This window comes from Herpailurus yagouaroundi, unplaced genomic scaffold (genome assembly GCF_014898765.1).
Source record: "Herpailurus yagouaroundi ecotype Mexico unplaced genomic scaffold, PumYag 196, whole genome shotgun sequence".
Lineage (NCBI taxonomy): Eukaryota > Metazoa > Chordata > Mammalia > Carnivora > Felidae > Herpailurus > Herpailurus yagouaroundi.
The window spans coordinates 639505-662618 of NW_024412427.1; the positions used below are offsets into that span (position 1 = coordinate 639505).

General features: G+C 50.2%; 1 protein-coding gene across 2 annotated transcripts in view; it reads right to left on the reverse strand.

Moving 5' to 3' along the window:
- Positions 1–23114, reverse strand: part of EYA2 (EYA transcriptional coactivator and phosphatase 2) — a 259835-nt gene that overhangs the window by 93911 nt on the left and 142810 nt on the right. For both annotated transcript variants that reach the window (XM_040446861.1, XM_040446862.1), the window contains 2 exons: positions 5925–5992; positions 4156–4333 (listed from right to left, as the gene is read on the reverse strand). In XM_040446861.1, the coding sequence (XP_040302795.1) occupies positions 4156–4333; positions 5925–5992 (246 nt within the window). The remainder of the gene's footprint in view (positions 1–4155; positions 4334–5924; positions 5993–23114) is intronic.

The following is a 23114-nucleotide window of genomic DNA, read 5'->3' on the forward strand; positions in this document are numbered from 1 at the left end:
TTAGAAATTTTGTTATGAGGGATATTGGTCTATAGTTTCCTTTCCTTATAATGTCTTTGCCTAATTTTGGCATCAGGGTAATGCTGACCTCATAGAATAAGTTAGAAAGTATTCTTTCCTCTTCAATTTCCTTAAAAAATTGGCGTACAATTGGTATTTCTTACTTAAATGTTTGGTAGATTTAATCAGTGAGGCCATCAGGACCTGGTGATTTCTTTGTGGGAAGATTTCTAATAAAAATTCAGTTTATTTAATAGATATAGGTCTATTAAAAATATAGGTCTGTTTAGGTCATCTATTTCTTCTTGAGGGGGTTTTAGAAGTTTTTGCCCTGTGAGGAATTTGTCCATTTCATCTAAGTTGTTGAATTTATTGGCATGATGTTGTTCACAAAATTGCATTACTATCCTTTTAATATCTGTAGGGTCTGTAGAGATGTCACTGCTCTCGTTTTATTAGCAACTTGTGTCGTCTCTCTTTTTTCCTGTATCAGCCTATCTATCTTCTGTTTTTGCATCTCATTGATTTCCATTCTGGTCTTTATTGTTTCCTTTCTTCTTTTTACTTTGAGGATAATCTGCTCTTCTTTTTCTAGTTTCTTAAGGTGGAAGATGAGGTGTTTCGCTTGAAATTCTTCTTCTTCTCTAACACAAGCATTTGTGCTATAAATTTCCCTTTACATACTGCTTTAAATGACAGTCTATGAATTTTGGACATGTTGTGTTTTCATTTTCGTTACATTCAAAATACTTTTAAATTTTCCTTTTCTTTTCTTTGACCCATGGTGTATTAGTCAGTGTTCTCCCAAGAAACAGAACCAACAGGATACATTTGTGTGTGTGTGTGTGTGTGTGTGTGTGTGTGTGTATGTGTATGAAGAGATTTACGATAGTAACTGGCTCATGCAGTTATAGAGGCCACAAAGTCCCACAATCTGTTGTTTGCAAGCTGGAAAACCAGGAAAGTCAGTGGTATAATTCAGTCTGAGGCTTAAGGCCTGAGAACTAGGGGCAGGGGGACTCTGGAGGGGTTGGGCCCCACTGGTGTAAGCCCTAGAGTCCAAAGGCCTGTGAGACAGGAGCTCCAATGTCTGTCCAGTTATCTTTTTAGATAATCTGCATTATACTTAAAAGTTTGAAAAGAAAAAAGTCCTTAAGCAACCACTACTAATTTGTCTTTTCTCTTGAGTAACATCGTATGTTCAGGTTTTGCCCTCTACACCAGCAAATTGCCCTGCAATCATCTGTAAATTGTCGGGACTTCCTATGACTGTTAATACATGTCAGTGAAAACTGGGCTGGGGGCTAGGGGTGGAGAAGAGCATCAGGATACTGTATCCAGGCAATGCAGAGAGCGAGCATGATCTATCGGTAATATATAAACCTCTTGAGGCTCTGGAATTTGGAGCCAACCACTCAAGGAGATCCTGGATAATTTCAAAAGTGGGGTTTTATGGGAAATTTTAAGAGAGTGCATGTGTGTGTGCGTGTGTGCATGTGCACACATGCTTGCTTACATGCCCTTCCTTTATAACAGACACTGGGGAAAAGAGGCAAGAGACCTCAGTTATAGCTGACGATTATTTATGTCATTAGATTTTATGTGAGCTTGTTAGACACACAGTAAAAACCATCTCAAGCACTTATTGTTGAACCTTAGACTAAAGGATAAATGAAGAACAGGGGGAAACAGTGAAGAAAAATTTCAAAGAGACACAATGAACCTTTATGTTTGCTCTTGAGGGGGAACAAAGATAACCCTTCCCACATACCCCAAATTCTTGGGAAGTCAGTCTTTGGAATCCAGTTCCAAATTATACATAGGTAGTGGCGTCTACGTGAGGATTTCCTGCTTATATTTCCTCTCTGCAGCCAGTTTGCAGTGGCCACATTCTTGGCCACCAAGAAAAGTTTGCTAAATTTCATCCCCTTCGAAGAAAGCGATTTGGAACTTGTTACATAGGTACTATGCATTCATTAAATACTCTGCGATGAAATCACAATGATCAAAATCAATTCTCCAGCCTTAAACTTCCTTAAAAATTGACTTAAAAATGCCTGGCTGTGTTGTTTCTAGTTGTCGCCAAACCAAGGACAATTAACGTGTCCCCAGGGATGGAAAATATAAGGGCTAAAAGCAACAGCGGCACCAAGAACCCCAGGAACAAAAGAAGTCTCCACTCTTGCTCTTGTTCTAAACATCAACCAGTATGTGTTGACTGTCCACACACTGTCGTGCCAGCTCAGCTTCTACAAGCCAGATAAATCAGTGGGTTCTGAAAAACCCACTGGAAAGAAAAGCGAACAAAGCGCAATGACCTCTTCTTCACACTTGGACATTCTAATTCACTTGCTGTCATGTCATTTAATGATAGTATGCCTGAACCACTGCATGAAAGAGAAGATATGTGCATAGATCTATGGAAGGAACAAAGGAATCAACAGAGTGGTGAGTGAGTTGTACAGGGACGTACATCACCCAAGGGCCAGCACATGGACTCTCCCACACGTTGCTCCTAATCTAGGTGGGTTCCATAGGTAGGGGACACCTGTCACTTTGGCCCACCCCGTGTCTCTCCCGTCTTCCTCTGGGGAATGGGCTCTGGGTTTCCTTGGGAGACCACCTCTCCCTCACTCAGTCCACGTGGCCTGGGTGGGGATGACCCAACCCTAGCTCCAGCTGTGGGCACGAGACCCAAGTCTGCTGTCCCATCCAGCATTCCGTCCACTGTCACGGAAACTGGTGTGAGGACAGGTATGTGACCTAAGCTGGGCCAACGGGGGCATTACCTGGGACCTCTGGTAGGAGCTGTTAGGAAGGAGGAACTCTCTCTGAGGGGTAGATAAGAAGGCAGGACTGAACCCTGGAGCAGCTGGTGACCATCTTTGCCACCATAATGGGAAGGCCTGCTTGAGGGTGAAATGAACCCAGGAAAATGCAGAGCCAGAGGAACAAAGAGACTGAGTCCCAACATTATCATCTGAACCCCTGGACCCAGCCCCGAATCCCTGTACATCTTGATGACATACACCTAAAAATTCCTTTTTTTGCTTAAACTAGTTTGCATTGCATTCTCTATCTTTTGAAGCCAAAACATCCTGACCAGTAAAAGGGATTCCAATAAGACTGTTATGCTATTGGAAAGGCACACATATGAGGATTTTTTAAAACATTCTAGAATTCTCGATGAGAGAGAACCAAGGTTTGAAGGCCGCTGCCCTTCTGTTCTCAGATGGGTTTTAGAGAACACAATCTCAGCTACGTGTGGCTACTGAGTATCCAGGGGCACTGGTTACGGAGCCCAGCAGGCCTGGGTTCAAATCCCAGCTCTGCTAATTACTAGCAAGTTACTGATCACCCTGATCTTCATTGTTCTTAGCTGGCAAAGAGGAGGTGACTGAAAACCGGTTTTCGTAGGGAGTGTGAGTTTCCTTACCACAGTTTGTAATTGTGTATTTATGTGATTATTTGATTCCTGCCTGAAAACATCAAGAAGTCTACGTTGCACTTTATTTTACTTTCTAAACTAAAGAGCACCTAGAAAATAGCACGTACTTTATAAATATTTGTTGAATCAGCATATAAATAAGTGAAATGAGAAGACCACGCAGATGTGTGCTTGGCACATCATGGACGGGCAACAAATACTAGTTTCCCTTCTTTGAGGACCAGGGCTCACCAACTCCAGTGCCTCCCTGGGCCAGGCAGGTAATGAACTTGAAGGAAAGTGGCCAGATGTGGAATTGTGCACGCCCTGTCTGATGGGGCAGACATTACAGACAACTGCGAACTGTTGTCACTTAGGAATGTAGACCTAAGCAAACAGGTTCAGATCTGCTTTCAAGAGATTTTCAGATAAAATTTTAAACATGGGTGGAATGAAACACACACGCACACGCGCACACACACACACACACACACACACACACACACACGCACGCACATCCCCGTACATCTTGATGACATACATCTAAAAATTCCTTCTTAAAGAATTTTTTTAAAAATTCCAGTCAACAAAATATATGTGAGGGCTGGATTTAGCTGTTGGGTGAGTTCATCACAGCTCATTACAGCTGGGACCTATGTCCAGTCCGCCCTTCATATGAAAGCTCAGATCACAGCCACCGATGACCCTGAGACAGCGACGGCACTTACCGCCAAGCAACTCGGAACTCTGACTGGGGGCGCTGTGCGGTGTCTCCTGGAGGACGTAGGTAGACGTGGACAGTGGGGAAGGGCCGATGCTGCTGGCCGGGACATAAGGAGGGCTGTAGGACGAGCTGTAATACTGGGAATACTGGCCCTGAGGGAAGCCAGGGTAGGAAGGATAGTCCTAGAAAGGGAAACACATGAGGCTGTGAGTGAGGAGGCCAGTGGTGAGGGGCCTTGTGTGTGTGTGTGTGTGGGGGGGGGTCTATTGTGTCTGTCCCCGTCTCTCCCACTAGAATAAAAGCTCTGTGAGGACAGGGACTTTCCCCAGATGCAGACCCCCAAGACGAGGCCGCAAGTGCAATTTTTTGGGAAAATGATTGGGGGTTCCCGGCACTTCCCTCCTGCCCTAGTCACTGGTTCTTGGGGACACCCTCCACCCTAGGGCTGCCACGGCTGCCATGTGGAGGTCAGCAGGTGCACCCTAAGGGACGTGGGTGCGGCTCTGTTAGTATCTGTCTTGATCACTGCTTATCCCTCGCACATGGCACAGTGCTGGACACATAGGGGGATTCGGTAAATACGAGACAAATTAACGAACCAATGAATGAGGGACAAAGACCCTACACACATACCCAGGAGACCAGGTGACATGTTCATGAGGGGTACAAATACAGCAGCACTTATACAGCATCAGGGATCCAGAATCTTCTGAGGAAGTCGGGGACATCAAATAAAAGAGTGCCAATCCCCTTTTTATCAAGCTTTGCTTAAACCAACCGGACATTCCAGCTCTCCCACGGTAGTCATTGTTCCAAATGTTCTGCCCCACCATCACCATAAACCGAGCCTTCTCAACCCTGCGGGGACTCACGGGTAGTTTGGCTTCTTGGGCCGTACCTCAGCCCTACAGAATCAGAATTTCTGGGGGGTGGCATTTAGAGAATCTCCGTCTTTGACAAGCTCCTACTGGTGAAGAACCACACCTTTTTAAAAAGGGCTTTTACTTAACAAGTGTTTTATCCATGGAGATAGTACCCCGGAAATAATATAAGAGATGTGTGAAACAAATTTTCAAATCTTCCAAGGTTTACACCATTTAGATTCTTTAGCTCACTGAAGAAGAAACAGTGCGTTCCTCGTATTTAAATACGTCAAATATTCCATAGCCCACCTAAAACATGCTCGCCTTTGGTTCTGAAATAATTTTAGATTTATAGAAGAGGTGTACAAGCGGGACACAGACTTCCCATACACCCTTAGCCGGTTAACGCTTAATTTACTCTCTAAGTGAAGCCGGGACAATCAAACTATTAGCCAGCGTCCACCTTTACAGGGTTGGCCTGGTGTGGTTTAACGAGCATTTATAAAGCCCCCACTGTGTGCCGGGCACTCGGCACCGGAATGCAGAACCAAAGACAAGGGGTTCTCATGCTAGAGGAGGTCACGTTTGGCAGGGGAGCACATGTGTTTGCATTCACAGGTTCGAGATTCAACAGTCAATGGACGTCTCGGGCTCAGGTCAAGGGGGAGTATACAATATCGCCTATGTCATCTTGGAAATCTGCTGATAATTCCAATTTCTCTGTCTCTACGCTGTTACCTTTCCGATGGCCTTTGGCACAGCCTGACTCCTGTGGTCTTCAAACCCAGGGAGTAAGAGACTGCATTTCTGGCAGGGGTGGTGGGCAGGAGTGGGCTCTTGGGATGCCCTGAGTTAAGGGGGCGATTTAAGGAAAGAATAAGGAAAACGAGTGGTGGCGAGCGACATCTACCTGGTGCACACTTCCGAATCCAGCCGCGTTGGTCAGCCCGTTTGCTCCTTGATAGATCCCCGCTGTGCCTGCAGGTTGGAGGAATGGGTACAGGTGAGGTTTCTTGCAGTCCGAGAGGGACGGGGAGGAGAAAGATTTGGCAGACGGGTGGTTTGAGGGCGGACAGGCTGGGACGGAGCCATGACCTTGGCAGTACACCAAATCTCTCTGCCGCTCTGTTCTGTCGACTGACGAGTACAGTAACTCCTTCATCAAAGGACTGCGGTGAGCAACGAGTAAGATAGCACACAGAGTACAGATTCTTGTTCTTCACAACTGCGGTTAAAGAGACTTACTTAGAACATTGCGGTAAACGTACATAACCTAACACTGACCGTTTCAACTATTTTCCAAGCCTACGGTTCACTGGCATGAAGCACATTCACACGGTCATGCGACCTTCCCCACCATCCGTCCCCAGAACGTTTCTCATCTCGCGATCCTCCCCTCCCTCAGCTCCCGGCACCCATCCCTCTGCTTTCTCCATGAATGTGACTGCTCTGGAAACCTCATGTAGACAGAAACACCTAGGATTTGTACTTTTGTAAATAGCTTAGTTCACGTAACGTAACGTCTTCAACGTTCGTCCGTGCTGTGGCAGGTGTCAGAACTTCCTTCCTTTTTGAGGCCGGATAACATCCCATCGCACAGATACACCACATGTCGTTTTTCCATGTATCTGTCGGTGGACACGTGGATCGCTTCCGCTTTTTGGCTGTTGTCAATAATGCTGCTAAGGACACAGGCGTACAAATGCCTCTTTCAGACCCCGCTTTCAGTTCTTTCGTTACACGCCCAGGCCCCTCCCGCACTCACGCTCTGTCTCTCTGTCTCTCTCTCTCTCAAAAATAAATAAACATTCTGGGGCACCTGGGTGGCTTGGTCAGTTTAGGGTCTGACTTCCGCTCAGGTCACGATCTCACGGTTCGTGAGTTCGAGCCCCCCATCAGGGAGATGCTTGAGGCTCTCTCTCTAGCCCTCTCTCTCTGCTCCTCCTCCACTCACGCTTGCTCTCTCTCTCTCGAAATAAATAAACCATAAAAGATTTTAAAAATAAATAAAGAAACATTAAAAACAAGTGGAATTACTGGGTCATATGGCGATCTGACTGCTTATTTTTTGAGGAACCTACTGCTGTCTTCCATAGCAGGTCCGCCATTTTACATTCCCACTAACAGCGCCCAGGGTTCCAAATCCTCCACATCCTTCTCGACACTTCTTTTTTGTGTTTTTTTGATAGCAGCCCTTGTAACGGGTGCGAGGTGGTAAATAAATACACTGAATGGTGGTAAATTGAATAAATAAATGAAATGACAGTGGCTCTTGGAGCATCACTTGCCCCATCTGTAAAATGGGACTAAAGATGATATGACTAGAAAGTGCTATTTAGTGAGTGAGTGGGCTATCATTTAAAAAAATTTTTTTTTAACGTTTATTTATTTTTGGGACAGAGAGAGACAGAGCATGATCGGGGGAGGGGCAGAGAGAGAGGGAGACACAGAACCGGAAGCAGGCTCCAGGCTCCGAGCCGTCAGCACAGAGCCTGACGCGGGGCTCGAACCCATGAAATGCGGGATCATGACCTGAGCCGAAGTTGGATGATTAACTGCCTGAGCCACCCAGGTGCTCCCTGACCCGAGTTTTCAACATCACTCTGTGCTGTTGCTTCTTTCGCAAACTGTTTTGTTGGGGATACAACTTATATACTCTAGAATTCCTCCACGGGGTGAGTTGGATGATTCATTTTTTAATTTAGAGAGAGAGTGGGAGCATGAGCTGGGGAGAGGAGGGAGAGAGAAAGAGACAGAGCTAGAAAGAGACAGATAGAGAGGGAGAGAGAAAAAAAAGAGAGAGAGACTGAGCATCCCACGCGGGTTCCATGCCTAGTGTAGAGCCTGACTTGGGGCTTGATCCCACGACCCTAGGATCATAACCTGAGCCAAAATCGGGAGTCAGATGCTCAACCAACTCAGCCACCCAGGTGCCCCTTTTTCTTTTTTTCAGTTGGATGATTTTTAAAGTAAATTGGAATAGGATGAAGGAAAACTAAGAAAGCCTGTCACAGCAGATACACTCTGAAAAGATGGGTACGAGCAGTTCTTGAAACAGACAGGAAATTTTAAAAAAAAGGAACTAAAAAAAAAAAAAAGGAATCTTGAAACATCAGGAAGAAAGAAAAGAAGAAAAAAGCAAAACTATGGGTAAATAAATTCTCCTCTCTGTATGGTTATGCCACCAATTCCGCACGCAGTTGGGTCTCTAACAGTTTGCTATCACGTTTTAGGAACTGTTTTTATACCAAATATTGAAACGGCTCCAAAGTGAAATCTACAAAATAAACCATATTCATATGCAGGGGTGAGAAGAACATGCACTGGGGGGCGGCAAGCGCTCTGGAACGCCTGCTGGGGAGCGGCGGGGCCAGGAAGGCTTCCTGGAGGAAGTGGCACCTACACTAATCTCTGCAGGAGGAGCTGGAGCAGCCAGGTGAGGAGAGCGAGGACAGGAACACGGCCACAGCTGGGCCTCCTCTCCCAGTCTCCGCGACGTGGGGGACCCGTCCCACGGCCAGAAACCGCAGAACCTGTCCACCACAGCGTGGCACGCTGGCATCCCATTCTGTCCTCCGTGGCCTGTCCAGGCGTGGCCAGCAGAAGATCTAGGCCGGCCTCTTCCATTCGAAGCCACTTTTGGGTTGTGGTTACCTTGGTGACCCTACCTGCTGAACTGAGCAACGCACCTGCCCTAGGAAGTCGCCTGGCTGCCACAGCGTTTTCTCTTCTGATGTGGCAACCTAATGACGACTGAGGGAGGGTCTGAAAACAAACAGGCCACCCACTCCTCCATCTTGTCCGTCAGTATCCTTTTTCCCAAATGGCCTCGTGTTTGTTCTCATTTTGTGACCCAGGGGCATCTGGAGCACGGATGCCCGGACAACGCGTGCTGTGCCAAGGGCACCCCCAGAGCCCCTGCAGGGAGAAGTCCATCCCATGCCTGACGCGACCCGGGAGGACGGGCCACGCGGCCCCCGAAATCTCGTGCCACAATATGTGGTCTCTGCGGGGGTTTTCCAAATGGACCCACCTCGAGCTGGGATGTTAAAACCCCGGCTTCATGCCTCCATCTGGTTGGCGGGGTGCCCACGGGAGGGTTGGGGAAGGCGAGGAAAACATCCTGTCTTAAGGTGATGGTGGCGGGTCCCGCCGGGGGTCCCCCAATATCCATTCACCCCTTCTGTCTCCGCTTTGAAGCCGGGCACACGGCCGATTAGAATAAAACACTGCCTTTCCCAGCTTCCCTTGTGGATGGCATGGCCATGTGATGCGCTCTAGGCAAGGGGAGGGGAGCAAGTTTATGTGTGCGACTTCCTGATTGTGCCCTTCAAGGGCAGGGGCGGGGCCTCCCTTTCCCTGCAAAGGAGGGTCTTCCTGGATCGCACGGCTGAGCATCAAGACGTAAGGAGCCTGGACCCCTGCCACATTTGCAGACCACAACCACCACATCAGCAGAACAATTTCAAAAGGAGACTCACCCGTTTAGTCAACAACACACGTCCTAGTGACCAACCAAGCATCCCTGTGTCAGGTGCCGTTGTGGGTATGGCGGGAAGTAAGAGGCTGATGCTTACTTACGTCCAGGGAGGAGACCGAACACGATCAAGTGGATAGATACCCAAAGAGGTACGATAACTCCAGATCAAAATGCAGTGATGTGTTAGCACAGCGCTACCGAAATGTGGACTGAGGACTGGAGCCTGTCTGCAAACGCTTCCCGATGAGATGACTACAGACCCCGGGAGACGGCGTGTAGGAACTTCTAACCTCTTGCTCAGTCTGATACTAAAAAAACCCGGACTCTTAAAACAATGTGATTGTTTCTGAACCAGTTTTTTTTTTTTTTCTTCTTTTTTCATGACTGGCCCATCCTTTTTGAAATGCTTCCCTCTACTGACCTCTTCTCCTACAAAATTTTAATATTGTAGATACACCGCGTATCTATTTAGGGTATTGGCGTAGATTTGTGCTTAACACAAAAAGAGTAAGACGTTTTCGCCCCTGCTCTGAGAAGCAGTGTTTGTTCCTTTTGGGGGATACAGCCCCCACTCAGAATGCAAGGTCTAGAGGTTTATTTTTATTGCGTCTTACACTGGGTTCAGGAAAAGCCCCTGGTCCTTCCCCACGGTGAACACGTGAAGTCCTGGGCGAAAGGCACCAAGGGTGGGCCTCCATGTCAAGTAAAGGCGTCCCCAGCACTGCACGTTGTCATGTACAGCGACTTCTTCAATGCTGCTGTCGACCCTCTAACATAGTGTTACTTAATTTACAGAAACTCGGTGTTGGGAACGTTCCGATGCTCGCTGAGCCGCATCTGAGCTGGAAACTGCTCTTGACGCACCTACTTGGTTGGCCATAAAAAGACAAAAAAACCACCCCAAACTGTACAGAATGGAAAACAACAGGTATCGGTGAGGATGTGGAGAAACTGGAAGCCTTGTGCGCTGCGGGTAGGAGCGTAAGATCTACAGGGGCTGTGGAAGGTGGTACACGCAGAGTTACCGTATGACCCAGCAATTCCCCTCCCGGGTACGTACCCCAAAGAGTGGAAACCCGATGTGCAAAAATACCCTGGACACAAACGTTCCTGGAAGCGCTACTCACAAAGCCAAAAGGCAGAGCACGTCTAACGTCCAGGGGCTGATGAATGGACGAACACGATGCGGCACATCCATACAATGGAATATTAGCTGTAAGAAAGGAAGTCCTGATGCGCGATACCACAGGGATGAATGTCGGGAACATCGTAAGTGAAAAAGCTGGACCCCCAAGGCCACGTACTGTCGGATTTCCACTTACGTGAAACGTCCAGAATAGGCCGATACATGGACACGGCAGTACGCCAGCGGCTGCTGGGGGCGAGGGGCAGGGAAGAATGGGGAGTGACAGCTTCATGGGTAACAGGGTTTCCTTCTGGGGGAATGAGAATATCTTGGAATCAGACCGAGATGGTGGTCACGCAACACTGCGAATGCACTAAATGCCACTGAACCACATGCCTTAAAATGGTTAATGTTTTGTGAATTTCATCCCCATTAAAAATAAATCAAAGCTGCTGTTCCCACCGCCTCCCGGCACCGTCCCTCAGCCAGCCTCCCAGGCAGCAGCAAAGGAAGGGGACCGGGAGGCCCAGAAAGTTCAGGACCCTTCCCTCTCGCGTAGGACTCCTGCACAGTCCATGCCTTGAGCCCCGAGAGCAGAGATGATAATCTGCGTCTCCGGGATTCCTCGCACCCACCTCTTCGGCAACAACCTCACGTTCCCTTCCCATCCTCTTCTTTCCCTCTGTTGGAAGTATTCTGGTTTCATCTAACCAGGCTGCAAGGTTCCCTGCAGAAGGCTCTTCTGAACGCGGGGAGGACCAGCTGGGCCCGGCTGCCCCAGCCAACGCGTGCCACTTTCTGAACTCACGAAGCAGCACTCGTGCGCGGGGGCCACTTACAACGTGGGGGGCATCTGGGATCTTCCTCCTTTATTACTGCTGTCCGGAGGGCCGGGGCCCCCAGGGGGACGCACTCCATGCAAACCGGGAAGGGACCATGCTCACCGCACCCAAACCGCCCCACGACGGGAGGTTAACTGCATAACAGTGGCAGCGCCTGCCCTGGTTCTGGAGAATTCCCCGAGAACTCAGCACCAGACGTGCCAGCAGGTTTTACACAGCAGATTAGACAACCGGGAACCCTATCGACACGGAGATGTTTAATGGAGAGATCCTAAGGAGAACGCTGAGAGGCGTGCGCTTTCTGGACATTTCTCCCCGGCGTCCCTGCGGAGAAAGCCCTCCCACGGTGCTGCAAGGTGGACGATCTGGTTTCACTCTTCCTTCCTCCACCGGCTACTCCTCACCACATAACCACAAGTGAGAGGTGGAAAGCCATGCTGGGATGAGGGGAGGAGGGGAGGCAGGTCAGGGCACCTGGGACTTCTCCCAGTCACATCAGGGTCCAGGGTGCTGAGCCGGGATGCAGAGGTACGTGGAAGAAATAGCAGAAATGAGTCATCCCAGCTCTTGTGTTCTGAAGTTTAAGCCCTGGCATCTGGGAGGATTTGAGGCGCAGACCAATGCTTCTCAAACTGTCGGCGAAGGGCCAGTTTAACAAAGATACGGTTGCACAGCCAGCATGCAACTCATGCCTCGTGCGTGGGAGTTGGGACACCACAAGTCCCAAACGGGTCTGCACCCGGTGCTGGGACGAGCCTGGGGGTGCGTGCTGGGTTGTGCCTGGCGCAGGATTTAGTACTTAACTGCTGGGAAAGTCTCCCTCGCTTACTCTCAGTTCTGTACTTAGGTTATCACAGGCCAGTGAGTTTGTGGACTGGCCCCAGTTGGCCAACTAAGAATTAGATCGATGTAGGCAAAACGGCTTAACAAATACAAGGGAGGAAGGATTCTTGTGGGTGGATGGGGGATTTTCCTGGCTGGAGAAACGGGGCAGGCCAAGAGGGAAGGCAAGGGGGGGGGGTAGAGAAAGAAGGAGAGAATGAATAGGGGGTCCTGGGGCAGAGGGATCCTCTGTCCCCACACACAGCTGCTGAGAAAGCAGCGAGCCCTTCCTCCATGGGAGTCTGAGACAGGCAGCCCTCAGAACCTTCTGGGCCCAACAGGAGAGGGAGGTGAGGGCAGGAGCTGGTGCAGCCACCATGTAAATGGCAACTGACACATGGCGACAGTGTTGGGAAACGCTAGGGGGTGGTGGGGATCGTGGCAAACTGGAATGCACAGTTTTACCTAAGGGGGGGGGCAGCAGTTTGCGGCAGGTGCTGTCTGGCTCCCCACAGGTATTCCCAGTTCCTTTCTCCAGTTTCTTTCCTCGCTTTCCCAGTTTCCCCTGCAGTTCCGGGAGGGCTGTGTAGTCAGGTTCTGGCCAAGGGGCTTCTGGGAAAGACCTTTCTTTTGTTCCCCTGCCAGTTCTACCCCTGGATGACGTAAGGATGTAATGCCTGGAGTTACAGCAGCCATTTTGGGACATGAGGCTCCAAACGTAAAAGCAAAAGGCTGCCATGCTGAGGCTGAAGTAGAAGGATGAAAAGCACCTGGTCCCTGAAGATACAAATGAGCTGCCCATCCAACTTTGGGGTCAGACTTCTTGCTGAATACACAACAAATGTTACTATGGTTTGGGCTTCTGTTACTAGAAGCCAAAAACATTCCGAACTGATACGATGCTACTCGGTTCCAGCCAACTTCTGTCACCTAGAAATGAGTCTAATGTCGTCAGGGCTTCTGATTTTTCAAAAGAAGTAAACAAATCTGGATTTACATGTGAAATCGCCCAATTTTTACGCGTAGGCAACAAATACAAATTAGTGGGGACGAAAGCAAAAGAAAACAAGCAAAAACATTTTGCAGGGGGTGGTCTGTGGGTTTCCAGTTTGTGACGTCTGGTCTAGGAAAATAGAACGATGTAAGACCCCTGCGCCCACAATGTGGCAAAGACACGCCAACGAAGGGCCCCAGACTAGAAGGAGCCTCGCGGGCCAAGAGAAAGGACACGCTGGCAGCAGCCTGGGTCTCAGCGACGAGGAGGATGAGGCCCTGACACCACAACACACTGGCGGGGGGTAATCTAACCACAACCATGGTCGAAATTCTGGAGAATTTGGGGAAAGCCCTGAACGACTACCATGAAACTTTCCCACGAGCCCAGGGGAGCCGTAGCTCAAAACAGAACTCGTGCTGAAAGGCCGAAAATAAAGTCAGATCCACTTTTTACTGAGCTTCCAGACCGAGATGTGTATCTTGTACGCAAGAGACGGGGATTCTCTACGTCCCTGGAACTCTGCCCCCGCCGGTGTCGGGGAGCCTGCGTGGACAGTCGGGGAGCCTGCGTGGACAGTCGGGGAGCCTGTGTGGACAGTCGCGGACATCAGTCCATCCCCTTTTGCCCTCCTGCAAAATGCTGGGTGCTGACTGTTGAGTTAATTCAAGTTCATGGCACGTCCTCCTCACTTGTGCACCCGAGACCTCCTGTTTTTAAAGAATTTGTTTCCTTTCGTTTCCAGTAACTCTTGCGTGTCTGATGCATCTCCTATTGTTTCTACGTGTGCCTGCAAAAGTGCATTAGTGCTTTGTGGGCAGGTGTGTAATTTTTGTAAATTCTGTGTGCTACATCCCCTATGGTTTCTCGGTTTTTTCACTCATCGGTCAGTTCTTCAGACCTGTCTATGTTGCTGTGGGTATGTCCTGTTTGTCCCACTCCCTACGGGTTCTCTGATGTTTTTTGCCCAGGGTTAAGTTCTTGGGCTCCGTCCACAATCCTGTAGGCACCCCCCCCCCGCCACCCCCACTCACCTGTTGCCCTGGCAACCGCTCAGCCCTCCCTCGTGTGCCTTCTCGGTATCTCCTGCCCCTCCTCCTCCAGGAGGGCACCCCGCCCACCACAGCCCGACTGCCATGCACACCCTGGGACCGTCCCCGAGCAGGTCTGGGAGTGAGTCTCCGTGGGATGTAGCCTCAGAGGTGGGACTGCCGGGTCCCGAGGTCGTAAGACCTAATCTCCCTAAGGGCTGGGCGAGAGCTCTTGACTGCAGGTGCGTGTTTCCCCCGGCAGTGCCCAGGGGCCCCCATCCCTGCACTCCCACCACCGGCTGGAACAACTCCACTTGTCAGTGTTGCTGTCCTAGCAGCACTGACATGGGCTCTGACTTGTCTTGAATCCACGCTTCTCTGATCACCGGTGACTCTGCCCATCCCCCGTGCGCTTGCTGCCTTCTGGATTTCCTCTGCCCTCCACGGAGATGGTGGCCGTCGCCATGAACACCTCTCCTCTTTTGCTTGGGCTCAGCTCAGCTCGGAAACCTCCTGGTTACTGGCGTCAGCACTCGGACAAATAATAACGAAGTCATAAGAATGGCCTCCATTTACTGAGCCCGTCCTTCCTTCCCCAGGGCCGGTCACTGTACAAGCAGTATCTTGCTTAACCTTCAGCACAACCCTAGGAAGTCTGTCCGAGTAGGAAGTGGCACATCAGGGTTCAAGCCCAGGTCAGCCTGACCCCGAAGCCCTGGCTCCCAGCCAGCGCAGGGCCCTGCCTCCCAAGCAGCTGTGGGAAACAGCACAGGTCGCCGCCTGCCTGGGTTCTGCAGCCACGCCAACTTCCCTGTCACCGCAGGTCTGGCCTGCCATCCCCAGCAGTGCCAAGAAAGCCTCGTGGATAATCCCAATGCAAAGCATCCCCTCGTCAGTGTTACATGCGTGGGGATCGATCTTGCGAGTCCTGTCTCCACAGCAAAGGGACCTACCGTTTCGGGTCCACAGTCAACTCAAAAACAAGTCCTTACCCCTCTTGATTAAGTCTTACCGATGCCAGTTTTAAAATAAAATCGCTGAAAATATACCAGGACGGCAAGTGGAAGGATCTGGATGTGTCACGGGACGGGGGGGGGGGGGGGGGGGGGGGGGGGGAGATAAAAATCAGCCTGTGGGTAAGGCGTAAAATGGAAAAGCCACAGACAGAAGTAAGCCTCTTAGGAAGCCCCACCCACCCAAGTACCCCAGCCATGGCCCAGGTTCCAGAAAGGGGCAAATCCCAGATCTCCACTGGTTGATGTCTCTGTTTCTTTTCCTTGCCCAAAAAACAACAGGATGAAGGATGTCTTTGTGAAGGCAAAGCCCTGGCTTGACCCGGCAAGCCCTGGCCCTGCCCTTTACCTACTGTGTTCTCTCATTCAGTACATATTTGCCGACTGCCTAGGATGTGCTAAGATTTCTCTTTTGAGAAAGAGCTAGGTAGGACCTGTCTTCTTGGAGCTTAGAGCCTGGAAGGGGCAGAAGATGACCATGAATCCACACGTAATTGATTATTAACCACAGTGACTGTGGACAAGTAGTTGAGAGTTCTAAGCCTCAGTGTCCCCATCTGTAAAATGGAACTAAGTGTAGTTTATTTGGTTAACTAGGAGGGCTCTGTAAGACACGGTGTATAAAAAGAGCAGAGCCGGGGCGCCTGGGTGGCACAGTCGGTTAAGCATCCGACTTCAGCCAGGTCACGATCTCGCAGTCCGGGAGTTCGAGCCCCGCGTCAGGCTCTGGGCTGATGGCTCAGAGCCTGGAGCCTGTTTCCGATTCTGTGTCTCCCTCTCTCTCTGCCCCTCCCCCATTCATGCTCTGTCTCCCTCTGTCCCAAAAATAAATAAAAACGTTGAAAAAAAAATTAAAAAAAAAAAAAAGAGCAGAGCCCACGACAGAGTAAATGTTCAACAAATGATAGCTTGGATTATTATTCTCTGCATGTTAATAATCACTACGGAGGATGTCAACAATGTTAGTGTTTCATTGATGCACCATTTTTTTTTTCTCAATATTCGTGGGAATAAAAACATCCGGGGAAGGTTAAAACAAAACAAAACAAAACAAATTACAACAATTTGGATAGGGCCAAGCAGAAGATCCCAGATGAAAACAAAGGATCTGGGGGGGATCTGGATTGGCCTGTCAGTTCTAAAACCAACAGGGATACTCAGTCCATACGCCAGGAAGGGAGGCGTCCATATCTGTTTTGCTGACAGTGAGTCATGTGGTCTATTTTGCCATCTTAAAAAACCCAAATATGCACCCGGATCCTGTCCTCTTGCAATCCTGGCTCCATGTGGAGACCAGCCCACATCTGTGTTTAATCAAATCAGTTGCTAAATGTCACAATGGCCTCATTCACAGGTAGCATAAAGCGCATTTAACCGGCAATAAAACAATCTGCATTCCTGAGAATGCCATTTCGGATAGGTTGCCCTGTCACTGCATCTCTGCCACACAAGTGGGAATAATGTCGGGGCAGAGACGGGGGAGAAGGGGGCCAAGGAGGGCGATGATGCTGCAGAGGAGAAAGCCACCCATGTGGATCCACGTGTGCCGGGGCGGAGAGACATCCAGCGCGCGGGGCCAGCTGGGGAAAAAGGCGAGGGGCAATCGCGAGCGCACTCCAGAACCGAATGTGGATATGTGCTCGTGGGAATTATGCGGGGGATTGATAGCGCGGGAGGGCTTCTCAGAGGAGGTTGGTGATCGAGCGGAAGCTAAATGGAAGGGAAGGAGCCAGCCTCGTGAAGATCTGGGGAAAGGGCATTTCAGGCCGGGGGGAAAGAGCAAAGTGCAAAGGCCCTGCGGTGTGAGTAGTACGAAAACGGCCATTGTGTGTGAAGTGGAGACAATGGGTGTGCAGTAGGCTGGATGAGCTCAGGGAGGTCTTCTGGGGCTGGATCGCGGCAGGGCTTAGCTGGGGGGAGGCCACGGCGAGGCACTGGCATGTATTTCTGACCGCAGGGGGAAGCCTCACATGGAGAGTTTCCAGCAGACGAGTGACATGATCTGTGACAACACGGGGAAGGACCGACCGTGTGACTCCACTCAGCGCGGCGGAAAGAGACCAGAGAGGGTCACACGTGGATCCCAAGACCACGTGTGCTATTGTTCCTGCCGAGGATCTCCTCTGGAGGGATTCTTGGGAACGGGGAGCCGTAAAGATCAGAGCTTCTGAGACAAGTCACGCACGACGGAGGGAGATGTTCACGGATCGAGTGCCCCGGGAAGGCACTGAGGTCAGCCGCGCCCTGTTGGAAATTCGGCAGGGGTGCGGTATGACGCAGCCTGGACCAGTCAGGGCATCACACTCCCCCGACCACAGCGATTGCTTTGGGGATGTGCACCTCAACTCAGCAGACCCAGATGAGAGGAAAGGGCCAGGTGTATAGTCAAGAGGTTGGAAATGCTCTTGTCACTTGGCCACCATGAGAGCACTGGGTATTCACATGACTGTCCTCCTCCCCAAAGAGATAACAGACCCGTTTTTCACTAACCAGATATGCAAAAAAAAAAAAAAAAGTCTGTTAAAAGGACAGACAGATGACTGAATCATCATCCTTGGTGCCCCTCCCCCTCTCCATCCATCTAAATACCACCCCCCATTTCTGTGACTAGGGCCCCTTAAAACCCTATGAGTCTCCCCATTTCTCCAATTCCACCATGTCCGTGCCTGGGGGCCGCCTAGCTTGCTCGCTAATCCCCCTTCATCTGGCCCCACCCCAGCGCAATCCGCCCTCCGCCGGGGCCGGCGCGCGCCCGGAGGGGTTTTCCAGATCAGTCACAGCCTTCTTGGCTTCCCCTGTGCATTTATAACCCTTCACGGGGTCCACAGGCCCGGTGTGACCTGCCTCTTCTCCGACCTCACCGAGCCCCACCTTTCGGCCCTGTGATGGGTTGATGCGTGTCCCCCACCAAGACACACTCAAGCCCCAGCCCCAGTACCTATGAATGCGACTCGTTTGGAAATAGTGGTATTTGCAGATATAGTCAAGTCAAGATGAGGTCGTACCGGACCCAATGACTGGTATCCTCACAAAAAGAGAAGAATCTGGACACAGGCGCAGAGGGAAGACACCATGTGAAGATGGAGACAGCGATGTGACTCCAGGCCAAGGAATGACAAGGGTTGCTGGCAACCACCAGGAGCTGGGACAGAGGTAAGGAACAGATTCTCCCTCTGAGCCTCCGGAAGGAACCACCCCTGCTGACAGCTTGATTTTGGATTTCTGACTTCCAGAACTGGAAGAGAATACAGCCTTGTCATTTTCAACCACCCCATCTGGGGTACTTCTGTTACAGAAGCCCTAGCAAATCCACACCCCACCCCACCTCTGCCTGGAGCATTTAGGAACTTCCTGTTCCACATATGGAACACTTTAGGACCTCTGGGTTCACTCGTCCCTCTGCCTGGAGTATGTGCTCACAGCCCAGCATTTCTCCAACGTTAACGTGCAGATGAACTACCCGCAGGTCCTGTTACAAAGTAGATTGTGAAGCTTCCAGGTGAGACCCGAATTTCTCTCCCACGTGGCCCCTCCCACGGCTGGCTGCCCCTCCTCAGCCAGGTCTCTGCTCGGCTGTGACATTTCCCGGCCACTCCAGTGGCATGCCCACCCTCCCAGCCTCCCCCCAATCCAGCCGCACCTTGCACGTCATCCCGGCTCGATTATTTCCTTTTGGTAGAAATGACACCCCTGAAACCATCTTACGTATTTAGATACACGCTTATTGTTCACATCATTCCCAAGTAGGATGCAAACTCATGGGAGCTGGGACTTTGTCTCTGTTCGCTGCTTTACGCTTGGTTTCTAGAAAAGTGGGCCAAGAAGTGGCAGGCTCTCCGAAAATAAGTTTTGAAGAAAACACAAACAAAAAGAAAGTCTATCTTGTTCTTGGCACTATTCCCAGGACCTGGCACAGAACAAATATTCAGTAACTGTATATCAAATGAATAAATAAAACATTGTAAATGAATGGACTTTGATAATGGTTTGATTATTGAGCACATACTATGTGTCAGGAACCATGCTAAGTCCCTTCCCTTGCTTATCCTAGTTTATCCCCCACTCAACAAAGAGAACAGAACAAAGTAGCCTCTATTGTGATCCCTTTTCAATCATTCCACCAGTGTTTATTGAACACCTACTATGTGCCAGTCTGTCCTAGTGCTAAGGACCCAGCAATGGGCAAGACCGGGAAACCACTGCGTCGGTCCTAGCCGGGGAGGGGGTGGGTGCTGAAAATGAATAAATACGTTCACTTGGTTGGAGCTAGGGAACTCAGGTACTGAGGGGTGGTCAAAGAAGGCTTGGTATTTGAGGAAAGATTTGCAAGACGTGAAAGACTGACACCTACAGAGATCAAGCAAGTTGCAGCGTATAAGCTCAGAGACTGTAAATGGCCCTGCTGTGATTTGAACCCAGGGCTGTCTGACTCAGGGACCTGTTGTTTTTCACCTCAAAGTTCCCCCACCTCCAATCTGCTGGGGGAATTTCCAGTTCATTAATAGTTTCAGCGGGGGGCACCTGGTTGGCTCAGTTAAGCGTGTGACTCTTTAAAAAAAAAAAATTTTTTTTTAATGGTTTTATTTATTGTTGAGAGAGGAGAGACAGAGTGTGAGCAGGGGAGGGACAGAGAGAGAGGGAGACACAGAATCCGAAGCAGGCTCCAGGCTCTGAGCTGTCGGCACAGAGCCCGATGTAGGGCTCGAACTCACGGACCGTGAGATCATGACCTGAGCCGAAGTGGGTCACCTCACCGACTGAGCCACACAGGCGCCTTTAAGCGTCCGGCTCTTGATTTCAGCTCAGGTCATGATGTTCATGAGATTGAGCCGCCGGCTTGGGACTTTCTGTCTCCCTCTTTGCCCCTCTCCTGCCCCCCGTCTCACTTTCTCTCTCTCAAGAGATGGCTAAGATGTTCTGACTGCGGTTTGCGATTCCAGCCGCTTGCCCCATGGCTGCGCCGTAATGCGGAGCCTTGCAAACGCACTTGCCTGGCTCCCTGGCAGCCGGGGCTCGTCTGCTGCCGGCGGGGGCCTCGCCCTGGGCTAGCAGAGGCCAACATCTGGTTTGTGACAGGGTGGGCCTCCAAAAAGCCACAGGACGGCCTCTGGTCTAAAGTTTCCTGGCAGTAAAGACAACCTTCTCCAAATTGATACTTTTTTCAAATAGAGAGGTCAAGTGCTCACCGAAATGACCTCCCACGGCAATCCTCGAGTGCCTCATAAGATACAAAACCTCCATCTGTCCGACTGACGGGCAAAGAGCCTCGTAAAACGGTACATTATTCTCAGGTACCTTTGCAGCGGCACCGGGCCCGTTCCCCCCGAATGTCAACTCCGCCCCGCTCCTCCCGAAGCTGCCCGTTCCAAGCGTTTACCATTAGCGGCCAGGCTCTTTCCGCAGACCTGTAAATTCCAAGCGGTCCGTCTAAAGTACCCCAGGAGGATGTGGGAAGCACGCATGCAAAGGCCACAGCTTCCCTTCAGAGATCTCCCACTTTCAGATCAAAGCCGTCTTGTCCTTGGTCCTAACGGCCATAATTCACTCCTTGCCCTAAAACCTCACGTTGCTTTTAAAGATGTGATGGACCCAGCAGCTGCGGACCTCGGCCTTTCATCTCTGCTGGATTTATTTCGCCTTGTCCGGCCAGCTCTTCCGATCTTTGTAGTTGAAATTATTCCCAAAGGCCCGGGACTTGGGTGTTGCTCTCCCCTACTCCCGCCATCACCAGTGGGTGCTTCTGAGCCTGTCCTGAAACTCGGGGGGGGGGGTGCTCATTAGATCAGGCCAGCCCAAGGGACAGACGAGGCCTGCCGACGTGCCCTGTTGAACGTTCTGTGTTTTTACCTCCCCCCCTCTCTTTGCACAAGGGAAGCACTGAAACCCACGGGTTCCAGGGCATGGGCTCTGCTAATCAAGGTCAACATCACCAGTAGTAAGACAGACTGACATCACGTAGCCCCTGATGACACGCACAGGGGGTACGACATTGCCTGTGTGGTCTCCTTGCCCCAAACGCACAACCTCCCTCTAATCATGAGAAGACATCAAACAGACCGAAACTGAGGGACTTGCAACAAAATGCCTGACTGCTGTTCATCGAAAGGTCAAGGTCATGAAAGACCTGGAGGGGCCGCCACAGCAGAGGCACAGCAACTAAACGCAACGTGGGATCCTGGGATCAGAAAATGGGTGTTTGTGGAAAGACTGGTGATCTTCAGATGAGGTCTGTAGTTCAATTAAAGCACTGGGCACTGTCGATTTCCTGGTTTTGACCGCTGCACTACTGTTCCGGAAATTGAAGGGCCTCTCTCTGCAATTTTTCTGGAAGTCTAAACGTACTTCAAAATGAAGAGTTTTAATTTTTTTTAGCTTACTTTTAAGATTTTTGTTTCCTTTATTCTACTTCTTAAATTTTTTAACGTTCATTTATTTTTGAGAGAGAGAGACAGACAGACAGACAGAACGCGAGCGGGGGAGGGGCAGAGAGAGAGGGAGACACAGAATCCAAAGCGGGCTGTAGGCTCGGAGCTGTCAGCACCTGAGTCTGGGGCATGGCCTGAGCCGAAGTCGGATGCTCAACCGACTGAGCCACCCAGGACCCCCAAGATTTTATTCTGAAGTAATCTCTGCACCCAACACGGGGCTTCAACTCACAACCCCGAGATCAAGAGTCACATGCTCCACTGACTGAGCCAGCCAGGCACCCTTAAAGAATTGTTCAAAAAAGAACGAGAACACAGATTCTGACAGACAGAGTTTAAGTCTGCTACTTACTGGCTATATGATCCCATGCAAGTCACTTACAATCCCTCTGGGCCTTACTCTCTCCCTCTGTAATTTGGGTATTAAAAATCGCACTTCCTCACAGGGCCATTGTGAAAATCACATGAACTGATACACGCAATATGCTCAACACATCTGGTCCTCAGCAATGCCAGGGCCAATGCCATCCATCGATCGTATCATTATTCTTATCACCATGACTCCCACCATTTCTCTTTGGCTGAGACAGAATGAGGTGAAACACATACAGTAATTCAGAATTCTTCATCAGTATCCCCACCTGGTGCATTTCATAGCATCTGCCAGGGAACTGCTGAGTAATATTAGCAAAGTCGATAAAATTTCACAGTTTCACCTAAGAATCCAGATCTGCGGCTTCTACTTGAACAAAAAAAGCGACGGAAGCCGTGGAAAATCGGGCTTACTCGCTCACCTGCACTCATACACCAGAAATGAGTAGCTGCCCCTTTTAGGGGTATCTGCTCTCCATGTGGCCGCGCTCCCCTCCCCTCCCTGCGGTCTCCCCCCACACTGAGGATAAATCCATCATCCTTGGCCTGGTATGCTTCTTACAGCCAATTTTTGAAAAATGTTTATTTATTTTTGACACAGAGCACAATCAGGGGAAGGGCAGAGAGAGAGAGGGAGACGCAGAATCCGAAGCAGGCTCCAGGCTCCGAGCTGTCAGCACAGAGCCCGACGCGGGGCTCGAACCCACAGACTGCGAGATCGTGACCTGAGCCGAAGTCGGACGCTTCACCGACTGAGCCGCCCCAGGCGCCCCTTCTTTCTTATAGTTAAAAAAATCTTTCTGTGTGTCTGTGGTTGGCTGAGGAATCACCCCAGAGATGTCTAGATCTGAATCCCTAGAATCTATGTGTTATGTTACATGGCAGAAGGGGCTTTTCAGAGATGATTAAGTAAGTTAAGGAGATGGGGAGACTGTCCTGGGTTACCCAAGTAAGCCTAATGTGGCCACAGGGGTCTTACTAAGAGGCAGACAGGT